Here is a 16378-nt window from a genome sequence, read left to right on the forward strand (position 1 = left end):
TGAAGTCAAGTGACGCTGTTTTGGGTTGGGCGCTGTAAGATTACCGATTACGAGGTTGTACTTGACAATTGGGATTAATGCACAGACCCAAACGTGCGACTGCGTGGGTAGAAAACTGGAGCATGCCTTTGCGTGTTCCCTGTTCTGTCCCTCTCAAGCCGCAGATGGTGGTGAATGAATCAAGTTCTCTCCACTGATGTCCGATGAATAAGCTACGAGAACCATTGGTGCATGTTTGGTCTCCCTTGTGTCAAACCCGAGTCAGTCATATCTTTGATGGTGGAGAATCTTGGAGACTCTATAGACACAATATCTCTTTTACTCAATTAAACTCTAGACTCGTGTAAATCAGCTATTTTATTATCCATCATATCAAAACTGTTATAGTCATAAAATGATTTAAAAATAAATAAATTTATAAATTAATATAATTCCATATAATACGTTATATTTTTTTATAAAATATAAAATCTATTAAATCCCTATTACTAAAAAATATCACACGTTTTACTCTCTTGTTATTAAACTATACTTAAATTTATTTATATGAAATTGACAATAGACAATTAGAAATTTAAGATATCCCGAAATTTCTAATTGAGAAAATTAACAATATACTTATAGGACCTAACTCAAATGTTCTCTCTCTTACCTTAGAATAAGAATTTTAATTTATTTTATTTTTTATCAAAACGGGAAAGAATATTAATATATGAATATTGCTACTATACTTTTTCATTTTATTCTCTCATTTTGTCAGCTCATGTATTTAATTTTTTTTAAAAAAAATTTCACTTACTAGTTAAGAAATTGACTATTATTGTATTGATATTTTTTTTATATTTAAAAAAAAATATTAAAAAAATATGAATAATAAAAATGAAAATTTTAAAAAGTGAATTTTGCCTTGAGGCATGCCCAATGGTTACTACTAGGTGGCACCTTAGCAACACTCTTAATATATTGTAATGTAAAAAAACCATATTTTTTCATTGTCAATTTTACAAAGATTTACATATTTTGTTTAAAATTAAAATAAAATAGAAGTTATTTTTCAACAAGTTAAAATGCAATTGAATGGGACCCTCAAGTCTGTCAAATGTATGATAACTCACCCATTAATTTAAAACTAATTTTTAAAAAATTAACTCTTCTCATTAAAATTGAAACCAATTTTTAAAAATTAAAATCTCGTTTGGTTATACAAATCATCTCATCTCATCTCACATATTTATTACAAATTTTTTAAACTCTTATACAAAATATAATAAAAAATTTTAATTTTTTCAAATTTTAAAATAAAAATAATATTATAATAATATTTTATTCAATTTTTAATTTTTTTCCATCTTATTTTATCTCATTTTAATTTTTTTCCATCCCACTAGTACAAACTTCTATTTTTTAATGTTTTTCTTCTTTTCTTTTTGACATATTTTAATTATATTTAAATATTTTTAAAAAATAGAAAGATCTATTAATATATTAAAAATTACTTCTTTAATTATTAAATAAAAAAATTTAAATACATTAACGATATTAAAAAACTTAAAGCTAACATTTTCCAATCTAAAATAATTTTAAGATGGAAAAATGGTACCGATCACGCTGAAACATAACCCAACTTGTCTTCTCTTGCCCCTTTTTAAACATGTGTTAAGAATGTCAATCACAAATGGGGAAGCACATCCCGTAAGTGAGACCCACTTCCCGACAGTGATGATGTTTTGAGTTTTTCACAACTCTCCGACCGTAATTTTCTGACATTTGGAGGGGTAAGAAAGTTAAAGTGATCCAAAAAAAGGGTGAGGTGGCATCATTGTATTATTACGTATCGTAATTTAGCTTCTAATTACCAAATAATTGAACGAAATTTCAGTTTTAGCCCTCAACAGCCACAGACGCTCTCTCTCTCTCTCTCTCTCTCTCTCTCTCTCTCTCTCTCTCTCTCTCAATTTTTATTATTTCTTAAATGATTTTTACTTATTTGATATGTGTTTTTTTTTTGCCTTTTGTTTGCTCTTTCTTTACCTTCTCCTGCACCACATCAGTTTCTACGATTTGTTGATCTGCTTGTCGGAGTTGTTGGTCTCGATCTTACCCTATAATGGCCACTGAAAATCAAAGAGAGAGAGGGTGAACGAGTGAGAGAGGACAACAGTGATCTGGTTGAATTTCTCGGCTGGGTTTCGCTCTGAGAAAACATGAAGAGTGAAAGTTGAAGAATTCGAGTTCGTTTTCCTCTGTTATGTGCGCTATTCTTTGTTGGGGGTTTTGGGTGTGGCTTTGATTTGGTTAGATTTGATATGGGTGGGTGTTTTCCTTGTTTTGGATCATCCGACGAGGAAGGAAGTGGCGTGAAGGAAGTGGCCAAGAAGGATTCAGTTAAAGAAGGCTCAGCTATTCACTCTCACCATGTGAACAGAGTTAACTCAGGTGGGTTTTTTCTTTTTTCTTTTTTTTTTCCTTTTGAATTTTTTTCCAGGGTAAATTTTCTGGTTTTTTTGTCAGTTTGATTACCATGTACGCTTTGATGTGTTGGAGCTTTTGTTCTTAGTGGCGTTATTCGAACGTTTTGATGATGAGTTGTTGGAATTTGTTGCCACTTTGATCTGATGTATCTGTGGTTGTCAACTCTGATTCGGCTCGCTTGCTAAATCTGGTGCTTTTATGGTTTTACTGTTCCAGTTAAATTATAAATTATTGGCAGTGGATTTGCTTCTTGGACTTCTTGTTTAAATGTTAATTTATTTAGCAGTACAAGAACATTTTGGAGACCCGGTATCAGGTCTGAAAGTTCCAATCAGTTCGCTTGCTTTTGGTAAATGTTTTCTGCTGATTTATAATCGTCAAACTTAAGACAGATAGTGGTGCTAGCAAGTGCATTGTAAATTACAATATTAATTGTCCTACAGAAATTGGAAAGGTGAAAAAACTCTGACTGAAATGCCACATGACTCTGTAAAGAATGTATGGTGAAATATTACATATCCATAAAGGATATATGATGCACTATTAAATCGAATTTTAAGCTTCAATTTGAAAATTTATTGAAAAATTTACAGTTACATCCATTTTTTACACCGTACAAGCATGACATACTCGGCCTAATTAGAATATGCAACAATAGCGATTTGGCATTCTTGGGTGATCTTAAATGACCGGGCATCTTTAAAAGCAAACTGAAATGCAGATGCATATAGGCGCCTCCAACGATTCTTCTCATGAATTCATGCCCTTAGGTTACAGATTTCTGATTTCTAATTTCCTTATCTTACTTAAGTTTTTTTTCCTCTATTCTTCCTACCCACTAAATGGCTTCTAATTCACTTTTTTTCTCTAGAAAAATCAAAATCTCGAAGTGGTTCAGATCCTAAGAAGGAATCAGCTGTTCCAAAAGATGGACCAACAGCAAATATTGCTGCACAAACATTTACATTTCGAGAGCTTGCTGCAGCAACCAAAAACTTTAGGCAAGAATGTTTGCTGGGTGAAGGTGGGTTCGGTCGTGTTTATAAAGGTCGGTTGGAGAGCACAGGACAGGTAATTTGTGATCAGTTTAGATAGATGCCATAATATCATTTCTATGAATGTGCTCAGTTTATGTCCTAAACTAATGCATTCCATGACTTAGATTCCGGATCTTATTTGACAGAGAAACCTCTACATTGTTCTAGAGCAATCACTTATTCACGCCTCCAGTAAACTAAATTCATCCCTTTAATCGCTAATTTGACTCAATCTCGTCTCATATGGTCTTTGGTGATCTCCTGTTTGATATAAGCTTTGTTTTTGCAGGTAGTTGCTGTGAAACAGCTTGACAGGAATGGCCTTCAAGGAAATCGAGAATTTTTAGTGGAGGTTCTCATGCTTAGCCTCTTACACCATGCAAACCTTGTCAATTTGATCGGTTATTGTGCAGATGGAGATCAACGTCTCCTTGTCTATGAGTTTATGCCATTGGGATCCTTAGAGGATCATTTGCATGGTTAGATTGCATCCTTTTACTACTTTTGGTATCTTTTGCTCCTTAATAATTATCATTTTATTTACATACTTGTTTATAGGTTGTACCAGGTTGTATCATGTAATTTTTCCCACCAATGCTATAGTCTTGCTGTTGTCTCTGGAGGTTCTTAAGCTATTAAAACTTTGGTAGAGTAAAACATTTTAATCAAGGATCTGGTTGGGGCTTAGTATGTACAATATTTTAAGTGAAAACTTGGCATTGTTGTTAATTTGAAGGATTTTCTCGGTATAGGTAGATTTCATACTTGTGTTTTGCATGGATGCATGGTTGGCTTGAAGGTGATTGATAGCTAAAAAGAGATCCTCAAAGACACAAGCAGCCGAGTGCTTAACGCAAACCTTGGAAAGCTGTTGAGGATCTTACAGAAACAAGGGCATCTCAGAAAGCCAGAGTAGTGGTCCTTACTCCTTAGGGACCCCAATCAGCTCTTGGCTCGCTATGGTGCCTACACACTACCCACTGCCTTTTCTTATATAAATAAGGGATTGATAGCGTTTTGTATAAATTATTCCTTGTGAGGCAAGTCTTGCTCTACACTATCAATTTATTAGACATTAATTGTGGTATTAATTGTAGGTTGGAGGTAATCTAGTAATTAAGTGAATTGGCAGTGTTTTAGTAGCTTGCTGGCCACTTATGCTTCAATAATAATTCACATGTATACTTCCAGTGTACCTGGCTTACGCCTTCTTCTCATTAATAAAATTTAATATTACTTATCAAAAAAAAAAACTTATGCTTCAATAATTGATAGGGACGTTTATGGTTTGGTTTCATTGATTTATTTGCTCGGCTATTATTATTAACTTTTTATCTTTTAGATGGTCATTTTTCAACCTAGATGTTGAATCACCTAATGGTTCATTATTAAAATTATTGTGTTTAGGTACATTAAACAATTTAGAATGTTTCTCTTTGATTTGACTTATTATTTCTTTTTTTATATTATTTCTAGCACAATATCCATTGTTAACAGGTTCATGAGTCAATTCAGTTTGGGTTGTACAGTGACTATTAATTCTATCATCTTCCTCCCCTTCTACATGACTTTAATGGTGTGTAGTTAGATTCTATTGAATCGTAGAAGCAATAATAATTCCAAAACTCAGTATTGCATACGGCTATGGTTCTTTTTTTTAGTGTATACAATTGTTTCTTGTTCCTTAATGATGTTTTTTTGTCTTTTGTTTATCATCTAACTCTGCATGAGAAGAGGTAAGGACTGCAGATGATTTTTCTGAGATAATTAGTGGCTTTTGATATTACAACCGTTTAATTTTTTTTTTGGATGTTTTATGCTGCATGTATTTTTATTAGAAACTTTAGATTGCTTGAGGATGCCAACAAATAAGGGGCATCTCATCAACACCAGGAAGGGGCTTTTCAGAGGTGGGAGATGGCTACCTCCACTTTTGTTGACTATCAAGCCCAAATGGCCTCCAATGAATCCAAAACATAAATCAATAAATACATACAAGTATAGAGCATCATGCTTGTCTTCTTGATTTTGGAGAGAACATAAGAAGTTTCCATGCTACTCAGAAATGGAAGAAAGTGTGTTAAGTCCCACATCAGGTGGGTGGATTGTGGAGGTGTGTGTGTGCACGTGCGCACTTAGTCCCACATTGGCTGTAGATGGAATTGAAGTTTCTGAGTGAATTATCTCTCTGTCTCTATCTCTGTCTCTCTCTTTTTTTTTGATCGGTAAACAAGAAATTTTATTCATAAGAATAGGCAAAGCCCAAATACACAAGGAGTATACATGAGAATTAGATAACTAGAGTTTACAACTAATAATAGAAAGTCATGGACATATCGTCCGTTACAAACAACGCCCCCACCCATGAAAACAATTTTCTAACGAAAAAAAACTTTCAGCTCCTCCATTGTTCTGTCGTGGTTTTAGAAGCTTCTATCATTTTGCTCCTACCACATACATCAACACATACATATAGGACCATTTCCAGATTGCTGCAACTTGTGAGTTACCTCGGAGAGCTCTCCAGCTTGCTAGAAAATCCACCAATCTAAGGGGCATGACCCATGATAATCCAAGTCCTGTAAAAAAATCATCCCATATGGTCCTGGCCACCTCGCAATGTAGGAACAGATGGTCAATTGATTCGCCATCTTTCCTACACATGCAACACCAATCCATCACTATTACCAGACGTTTCCTTAGATTATCTGTGGAGAGAATTTTGTTTTCTCCTGCTGTCCAAACAAAAAAAACTGCTTTTCAAGGAGCTTTCGTCTACTAAATACTCTTCCATGGGAATGTGGGTCTACTTGGGCTCTTTAAACTTTGTGAAAAGATTTGACCATGAATTTACCTTTCTTGGAAGGGCTCCAACTCATCCTATCCATGGTACCCTCAGGCATACGTACAGAATATAGTGCCGCATAGAACTCTGAGATAACCTCCAACTCTCAGTCTTGGGTTGCCATAGTGAAATCAACATCCCATTGAGGGAGGCCACTAGAAAAAGCCAAGAGATCCACTATCGCTGCACCCTTTACTCATGCGAGCTCAAATATGGCAAGAACAGTGTGTTGGAGATCGTTCACCACACCATTTGTCATAAAATCTGATACAAAAGTCATCATCCACTACAATATGTGTATGTCACCGGAAGATCTCCCAACCCTTCCTAATGTATTTCCACAAACCCACCCCATGTGGGCTGTGGCATACCTCATTCAATTGTCAAATTGTTTTAAATACCCTTTTCAGAGGGTTTATCTTCATTATATAGCTATGTAATTACATCCTAAATGCTAGGTTTATAGCATATGATATGCTATACAAGGTAAGTATTTACACCCTAATTGGCAGCTAAATATAAGCTAAATACAAGGCCCTCATTTCCTGTTGGTATCGCCACAACCATTTACCCATTAGGGCTTGATTGAACTTCATCGAGTTACGTATCCCCAATCCACCCCCAGAGAAAGGAGTACAAACCATGGACCAATTGACCAAATGGAATTTGAACTCGTCTCCCAAACCACACCTCAAGAAATTGCATCGTAGATTCTCAATACGGTTGGCATTCTTTGCTGGGAGTGGGAACAAGGACAAAAAATCGGTAGGGAGGTTAGAGAGAGTACTTTTAATCAAAGTGAGCTTACCACCTTTAGATAAACACAACCTCTTCCAAGATGCCAATCTGCGCTCCACCTTTTCAATCACAACATTCTAGATTTGCAGAAAATGAGGTGCTTGGTGTGGTAAAAGGTATGAACAAAGATAAAGCCCCAGGTCCAGATGGCTTTTCAATGGCCTTCTTTCACGCTTGTTGGGAAATTGTCAAAGAGGACATCATGAAGGTTTTCTTGGAATTTCACTCTTTTATGAAATTTGAGAAGAGCCTTAATGTTTCTTTCATCGCTCTCATTCCCAAGAGAGCAAAGTCGGTGGAAGTGAATGATTTTCGACCTATAAGTTTGATAAGTGGAGTTTACAAGATTATCTCTAAAGTCCTAGCAAAGCGGTTGAGCAAAGTCATGGGGAAAATCATCTTGAAGTCACAAAACGCCTTCGTAAAAGGAAGGCAAATATTAGACTCGGTCCTCATTGCCAACGAATGTCTAGAGAGCAGAGTCAGAACCGGCACTCCAGGTATCTTGTGTAAACTGGATATGGAAAAGGCTTTTGATCATGTGAACTGGGATTTTTTGTTGTATATTCTTAGAAGATATGGCTTTGGGACAAGATGGTGTCAGTGGATCAAGCACTGTATTACAACTGCCAGATTTTCTGTTTTGATCAACGGCACCCCCGAAGGTTTCTTCAACAGTTCTCAGGGTTTGAGACAAGGGGACCTTCTATCCCCACTCTTATTCATCCTTGTCATGGATGTTCTGAGTAGAATGTTGGATAGGGCAGTGGCTACAGGCTTCATTTCAGGTTATTCGGTGGGTGGTTCTACACATGGAAGCATGGTGGTTTCTCATCTCTTATTCGCTGATGATACGTTGATTTTTTGTGACCCAGATTTGGATCAGATCCGCTCCCTCAGAGCACTCCTTCTTTGCTTTGAAGCTGTATCAGGTCTCAAGGTGAACTTACCTAAGTCGGAAGTAGTTCCCGTCGGCTCGGTTAACAATTTAGGGGAGGTGGCAGCCATCTTGGAATGCAAGGTCGCATCCTTGCCAATGAAGTATCTTGGACTCCCTTTGGGGGCTCCCCATAATTCGAAGGTAATGTGGGAAGGAATTGTGGAGAAAATTGAAGGCAAACTAGCGGGATGGAAGAGAATCTACTTGTCTAAGGGCGGGAGAATCACACTTATTAAGAGTACTTTATCCAATCTCCCAACGTATTTCCTCTCACTATTTCCAGTGCCTGCAGGGGTTTCGAATAAATTGGAAAAGATCTTTCGTGACTTCCTTTGGGGAGGGCTAGAGAATACAAAGAAATTCCATTTGATCAAATGGGAAAAAGTATGCACCCCATTATCTTGTGGCGGTTTGGGTCTACGGAATTTGAGAACCTTTAACAAGGCACTCCTTGGGAAATGGTTATGGCGCTTTCATCTCGAGGGAGATGCCCTTTGGAAAAATATTTTAGAGATCAAATATGGGAATGTATGGGGAGGTTGGTGCTCAAATGAAGTCAGAGGGGCCTATGGTGTGGGACTTTGGAAACATATTCGGAAGGGCTGGGATGATTTCCTCGGCAACTGCAGGTTCGAGGTGGGAAGAGGCACGCGGACAAAATTTTGGCATGACTGTTGGTGTGGAGACGTGATCTTGAAAAACGCTTTTCCCTCTCTTTATAGGATCGCTTTGGACCAAGGTTCTTCAGTGGCTGATAATATGTGCAATAATTCTGACTCCATCACTTGGTCCGTGAGTTTCACTAGAGCTGTGCAAGATTGGGAGATGGGGGACATCACTGAGTTCTATAGAGTGCTATATTTGCTGAAGTTAAGGGCAGGAAGGGAGGACAAACTACTTTGGAATGGCACAGGAAACAAGAAATTCTCAGTTCGTTCATACCATAAAGCCTTGTCGACCCATTCCTCCAATGCTTTCCCTTGGAAGAGTATTTGGAGGAGTAATGTTCCACTCAAAGTCGCTTTTTTTGGTTGGGTGGCCTCCCATGGTAAAATCTTAACAATCGACAAACTAAGAAAGCGTGGATTTTATATAGTGGATTGGTGCTACATGTGCAAACGTAACGGCGAATCAGCGGATCACCTTCTCCTTCATTGCGAAGTAGTTAAGGTTTTATGGGATGCAATCTTCTCGAGGCTTGACATTGCGTGGGTCATGCCCAAGAGGGTGATAGACCTATTGTCTTGTTGGCAAAGGATTAGGGGCAATCGCCAGATCGCTGCTGTATGGAAGATGATACCTTTATGTCTAATGTGGTGCACATGAAACGAAAGAAATGGTCGTTGTTTTGAGGATAAGGAACGCTCCCCGGACATCTTTAGGGATTACTTTTTTCATACTCTGTTGCTTTGGGCCCATTCTATTGCATGGAATGGAACGGGTCTTAATGATTTGTATGCTACTATCCGTAGCACGTAGCTTTTGTAACTAGGCTTTTCTTGTATACTCCCTGTGTACTCGGGCTTTGTCTATTTACGAGGATCAATAAAACTTCTTTTATCTATCAAAAAAAAAAACATTCTAGATTTGCTCTGATTTAAAGGAAGTACTCAAAGGTAAGCCAAGATACTTCAGGGGTAGTGAAGATACCTTAAGACTGCGTTTAAATGTTGAACTGAGTTGAGTTGAGATGAAAATTATAAGTTGAATAAAATATTGTTAGAATATTATTATTTTGGAATTCGAAAAAGTTGAATTGCTTATTATATTTTGTGTTGGAATTTGGAAAATTTGTAATAATTAAATGAAATGAGTTGAGATGAGTTGAAATGAATTGAGAATCCAAACTGGCCCTAAATCCCAAGAGAGAGTCTAGAGCCACCGCTTCAGGAACAGTCCCCACTAGTACGAACAGTCCACACATTCCTCCAACCTTTCCACCACCCTTTTGTCGAACATGATAAGAACACCACCCAAAACTCCTTTAGAAGGCAGATATGACAACCTGACATGATGCCCTTTTCACAAACTTCGAACTATTTGCCTTGTAATTAATTCTAAGTTGGTCTCCTATAAACAAATGATATCACCCTGCCATTGTCGAAATAAGTTCCTGACTTGGAGCCGTCTGTTATGCTCATTCTACCCCCTTATGTTCCATGATATTATTTTTGGCTTCATATTGGGATCATTGTTGCCCATCCCTTGAGACGCCGTCGGCTAGAACTCCTCTCCCCTCCCTCATCATTCATGGCCCATGTAAGCCTCTTGAGTTCTTTCTCTTTTTTTATCCGACTTAAGTAAGAATCCGTTTTGGATTGTGCATGTCCAGCTTCAATAGCTGTGAGTAATGTCAAAAATTCATCTTCAAGACCCTTGCATGTAATTCGTACACAATGCTTGATCTCCTAGACTCAAATACTACTAGAGCCCTTTCCATTGCAACTTCCACTGAGATACCAGGCTTCCCTCACTGTCAAGGTCAAGGACAGAGAAGGATTTCTGGGCTACTGAAGAAGATTCTAGCACGTTTATAGGTTCGCATGGTGTGGAGGTTAGTCAACTGCCCAAAGGTCGCTGACGGACTTTTTTGCTCCAACCCTCCAGGCGACGCTCCCATCCTCTTCTCTACAAGATCGTGTGGTAGCTCAACAACTATTGGCATGGGTGACGTCTCCTCGACGTCCATGATGACAGGAGGCAACCTAGAAAGGACAGACGCACCCTTCTGTGCCTCGCCACTAGACAATGCCCTATCGGCGTCGAGGAAGCCAACTGCATAGCCTCCTCAAGCTGCGAAATCCTTTCTGGTGCAAGGTCTCCGATGATAGGGTTACAAGGAATAATCCCAGAGGTTGCCAATGACAATTTCTATGGCACCCGTTGCCGTTGGTGGGCAGTCATCTCCACGGGCCCAGTTGCGGACGTGGAGCCCTTCTCAAAGGAAGGCCCAGTTCTTTTGAAGCGCCAGTGCATTTTGGATTGGGCTTGGCGTGTCTGGCCCAAACCCACGCCCACACCCACCTTTGTTTTACCTTTATCCAGTCTCCTTTTTGGCCTTAATCCAGACCTAGCATTTGTATTTTCTTGGGCCAGGCCCAAGCCCAGGCTAAGGATTAAATTCCAGTCCACACTACCTGTTATTGCTTCTACAGCCTTCTTCAAACAACAAAGCTCCTCCTTCACGCCAACAAGCTCCTACTTTAGCCCAGACAGTACCTTCTGCCCCTCACTTTCCCATATACAGGCATCGAACAGACCACCTCCAACTATATCAGGTACAGAGTTTCGACCAACCCTCCCTGCCAAAGAATACTCCCTTGTACCCATTTCTTTTTGTCTGTCTCCATTTTGTGATGCCAAAGCCTAGCCCGTACCACCATACACTACCACCCTACTACCTACTCTACCACCCATCACAGCTTTAGCATACGTCCTAGCCTGCCTGCCCATTTCTTTCCCCTTCCCATCACCCTAGACCACCGTTGGAACCTTGGAGAAGCGTGATAGAGCTTGCTTCATCTCCATGGACGGACTTTTCTACCCCCTTCCTTCCATCCCTTCCGGGACCACAAGCAGGCCTTGACGCCCATTACCACCATACTCAGTGACTTCCAAGTAGTGTCCAAAGGCATTGGAATGCCAATGAACAACTGTTGCCACAAACCCAACACGATAAGCCTTGGAAAAAATCCTTTCTTCATTCCGACAGGGAGCATTCTTCCACCGTGTTTGCCAGCCAACGAGCGCTAAAATGGCTGAGTACCATCTCCTTCGTGACCTTCCGACTTCTTTCAGTGATACAGAAGTGGCTTCTCCCCTCTAATGATAATACAAAAACCTTAGTTTCTATTAATAAATGTTTTAAGAAGCCCATCCTAGACCAGACAGATTACAGACTCAGGAAAAGCTATGATAGATGTAGCATTAGTGTTATTTCTGATGTAGTTGTAGCAACAGCAGTTGGATTTGGCATAGCATTAGGGGCGGTGATAGTATAATTACGAACAGTAACTTAAATGTGGCTATGACAAGTGTAGTGTTTCTAATTATAATGGGTCCAAGATTGTCGGTTGATATCCATGGTTGGAGGTGGAAAGCAGCTTGGCTTGGTTTTTCTTGTAAAAGCATCAACTAGTTGACTTCTTAGAAAGATAAACGCTGGTAATGTCAAGTTCCAAGCAATGCCATACAGAAAATTTGGTTAGATATTTTGGGCCTGTATACACTATTATATGAGATTGTTGTATAAGTTGAGCTTGCAATGCATCTATTTTTCTTTCTTAGATTATAAAGATGACCTGAATTTTGCATGTGCTAGAAGAGTCTTGGAGAAGATTCTTTGGATAAGGTAAGAAAGCGGCAAGCTGTAGTGCTTGATAAGTGTTGCATGTGCAAGAAGAGTGGGAAAAACTGGACCATCTTCTGCTTCGTGTGAGGTAGCTAATATCGTATGGAACGTGATTTTTGGCTTCTTTGGGATGGATTGGATCTTTCCTTCTCAAGTGGCAGGTCTCCCAGCATGTTGGAAAGATCATTACAGTAGCCATCGGTTCACATTGTGAAAAATGATCCCATCTTGCTTATGGTGTATTTAGAGAGAGAGAGAGAGAAGCACATTTTTTAAGACTATGAAAAGTCGGTGTTAGACTTCATGTCAATCTTTCTAAACACCCTCTATCATTGGAATAGTGGCCCACAATAGTGTTGCTTTTTCTATTTCTACGATTCAGGATTTCTAGATTTATTCTCTTTGCTAGTTAGGTGTTTCTCTTGTAAACTTCCTATGTACAGGGGTAATACCCTTTTTGACGCAAGAATATTTTTTCTTACTTACAAAACAAAATTTGCATGTACTTTTTAGAAGAGACCATAAGTATGCAGCCTTTTGTATCATCTTGTACGCTCAACTCCTATCCTTTGTTTCTGATATATTCAGTTTATTATTGCTTGGTATGAGCCTATCGGTTCAAGCTTGTGCTTTTTATGGAACATATCCTTATGCATAGCAAATATTATCTTCTTTACAACAATTACATGGATTCAGCTGCATATTTTCATTAAGAATTTAAATTCTACTTATCAGGAAAAAAAAAAAAAAAAAAGCATTTCTATTCCTGTTTTAAAAAACTGCTTGAATTTAGCTTCTGGTACTTGGCATCTTAAGTCGCATCAAGTGATGGTTTTATGCCCTGTTTGGACCTCTTGTTGTACAGTAAGCTGAACAAAATTTGTGCTTCTGTTGCATATTTATTGCTTTCCCCGCAAGAGAAACTGGTCTCCTAGTTCTCAATTTTGGGAATATGAAGTATTTATCCATCCTTTATTGTCAGTAAACTTTCTTATTCCTCCTAGCAATGTTAGTATCTTCCCGTTGTCTCTGGTACATGGCATCTGATCTGGGAAATGGTATTTGGAACTTATTTTCCCAATATTTGTGTGTTGAGCGCCTGGCTTTTGGTACTACAATTGAAAGCCAGATCTTTGATTTCAATATGAAGTTAAGTGACTAACTAGTTTCCCAAACACGCATATTAATTTAATTAACAAAGACTGTTAATTTAGTCACCATGGCATCAAGAAGACAGGGAATCTTTGGCTTGTAATCTTTAGACAGTGGGTAATACTGTAATAGTCCAGAAATCATTATGGGAAAAACGATGATTAAATGAATGAGTGGAGTCTAGGGAAAAGGGAAAGGTAGAAATATAATTGAAAGCATTTGTACTTACAAAAAATTGAAAGCATTTGTAAAGAGCTTTACTCTGGTGCTTATTTAGATGAGAAAATTTGCCTGATATGGTTCTATCGTATAAGATATCGGGGGTTCACAGTAATAAAAGAAAGGATTTCCATGGAAGGTTTCAGAAAGAAATAAGATAGGTTGAAAAGAGCAATAGAAAAGAAATGGTTGCCTAGGTTTTAACTATAATTGGTATAAGATCAAGCTTTTTGTCAGTTTGAGCTTTTTGACAAAAGGTACCCCTTGTTGTTCTGAGTAATGCTTGCTCAATAAAACAGAAAAAAGGGGTAAAATGGTTTATTTATTATTTTGCTATGCTTTGAGTCTATTTTTGTTTGACTCCAGGAATGGGCTATTTAGGGAGGGGTCTGGATTTAAGTTTTTCCAAAAAAAAAAAAAAAAAAAATGCTGGACACACCCTCTTAACTAATAAGAATCTAATGACATATACACCCTCTGTAAGTACACTTAAATGTCTAATCCAAGATAAATATCTTAGATTATTCTGGAGCAAAGGAGATACTTTTGAATGCAAATAACATGTTATTTACATATTTACACATGCGAAGACATTATCACTTCATTGATGAATGGGGTCACACTTATCTCGTTATATTGCAGGACCTGCTATTGGGGAAGTATATTTCCTAGTGAACAAATGAAACAATTGAAAGACATGACTAACTTAACTGCTTTACTTAATTATTACAGATGCTTCAAGTTGCCAAATTAGATTTCCACTGGAGCTGTATTCAGCTTCTAAATTTCTCCTCCTCCTTCAATACTTGAATACCTGGCTCAAATTCAAATTTCATGTCTGAACTTTCTACAAACGACCTGACTTTTACTCTTTTGCTATTTATTTTCAGATCTTCTTCCAGACAAGAAGCCCCTGGACTGGAATACAAGGATGAAGATTGCAGCGGGTGCAGCCAAGGGGTTGGAATATCTGCATGATAAAGCAAATCCTCCAGTGATATACAGAGATTTAAAATCATCCAATATCCTTCTTGATGAGGGTTATCACCCTAAGCTGTCAGATTTTGGGCTTGCCAAACTGGGTCCTGTTGGTGATAAGACTCATGTGTCCACACGTGTCATGGGTACATATGGTTATTGTGCACCTGAATATGCTATGACGGGTCAACTGACTCTTAAGTCTGATGTCTATAGTTTTGGGGTTGTGTTTCTTGAACTCATAACGGGTCGCAAAGCAATTGATAATACCCGTGCACCTGGGGAGCATAATCTTGTTGCATGGGTAAGTCATCTTCCTGTCAATTTGGAAGAGTTCTTTAGATAACGTTGATGAATAATGGCTTGGTGATTAGTCTTATTAGTAATTATTGGATTGACATTTAAGTTGTCACTTTTTACTTTTTTACTTCTGAAAAAAAGAGTAAATTTATGTGGTATGTGGTATTTGTAGGCACGACCACTTTTCAAGGATCGTAGGAAATTTCCCAAAATGGCTGATCCTCTACTCCAAGGCCGTTATCCAATGCGAGGACTTTACCAAGCTCTTGCAGTCGCAGCCATGTGTTTGCAGGAACAAGCTGCTACTAGACCTCTAATCGGGGATGTTGTGACTGCTCTCACATATTTAGCCTCCCAAACCTATGATCCAGATACAGCTGCTGCTCAAAATAACAGAGTTGGTCCATCTACGCCTAGGAACAAGGACGAAAGAAGAAGCATGGCAGATGGACTGGATAGCCCAGGTGAGTCTGGACGAGGTGGGCGCCATGGTTCCCCTTCTGCGTATAAAAATTCACCAGATTACAGAAAGAGAGATTTAAGGGAAGCGAGTGGTGGTGCAGCACTAGCAAGGATTGACACCGGTGGTGGTTCTGGGAGAAAAGCAGGATTGGATGAGTCAGAGCGCCGTGAATCTCATAGAGACAGCCCAATAAGTACTGGGAGAGCCAGGGAAACCCAAAGGAATCGTGATTTAGATAGAGAACGTGCTGTGGCAGAGGCAAAAGTATGGGGTGAGAATTGGAGAGAGAAGAAGCGGGCAAGTCGGATGGGTAGTTTCGATGGCACAAATGAGTGATGGACAAGAACTCCGTCGTTTTACACAATTCTTCTATGGAAGTAATTATATCGTTGTTATTGAGTAAGGGAACTGAATGCATCAATTTAAATTAAATGGTAATGGGAGGAAGCATGGCAAAAAGGGATGGTGAATCATCAAGGGAGGGAGGTAAAATGTTGTGAATTGAGGCATTTACGGGTAAAGACCTTTGAGAGAATGTTGTTGTCTGCAACATGTCCATTTTATGTATGTAGGAATTTCACAGGTGTATGTTACAGAGAGCAGTGAAGATGTCTAATTTTTGCACCCGCCCTCATGTAATAGTGTTGTCTGTGAACGTGGGTGGTGGGGGAAAAACTTAAAGTGGGGTTTGGTGTGGGTGTCGTTAAATGTTGTACTTTTCATACAGTTGCGTAAATGGACGTCTGAGTTATGTACTTTAAAAGTGTTTTCGGCTTATTCAGAGAGAGAGAGAGAGAGGGAGGTTTGGTCATATCCTTCCGTT

At 38.5% G+C, this 16378-nt stretch overlaps 1 protein-coding gene across 1 annotated transcript; it reads left to right on the top strand.

Annotated features, from left to right (window-relative positions):
- The first annotated feature begins 1953 nt into the window (after window positions 1–1953).
- Window positions 1954–16318, top strand: LOC122300452 (serine/threonine-protein kinase PBL27-like). The gene is made up of 5 exons (XM_043111121.1): window positions 1954–2436; window positions 3344–3543; window positions 3799–3988; window positions 14705–15096; window positions 15265–16318. Exons 1-5 carry the CDS (start codon window positions 2307–2309, stop codon window positions 15889–15891), a joined length of 1539 nt encoding a protein of 512 aa, XP_042967055.1. The 5' UTR covers window positions 1954–2306; the 3' UTR covers window positions 15892–16318.
- The last annotated feature ends 60 nt before the right edge of the window (window positions 16319–16378 follow it).

The sequence above is a fragment of the Carya illinoinensis genome, chromosome 2 (genome assembly GCF_018687715.1).
Source record: "Carya illinoinensis cultivar Pawnee chromosome 2, C.illinoinensisPawnee_v1, whole genome shotgun sequence".
Lineage (NCBI taxonomy): Eukaryota > Viridiplantae > Streptophyta > Magnoliopsida > Fagales > Juglandaceae > Carya > Carya illinoinensis.

Coding starts and splice junctions, on each gene's coding strand:
- LOC122300452 (XM_043111121.1), top strand. CDS start 2,307: ATGGGTGGGTGTTTTCCTTGTTTTGGATCATCCGACGAGGAAGGAAGT. Junction 2,437..3,343: donor TGTGAACAGAGTTAACTCAG/GTGGGTTTTTTC, acceptor TTTTTTCTCTAG/AAAAATCAAAATCTCGAAGT. Junction 3,989..14,704: donor CTTAGAGGATCATTTGCATG/GTTAGATTGCAT, acceptor ATTTATTTTCAG/ATCTTCTTCCAGACAAGAAG.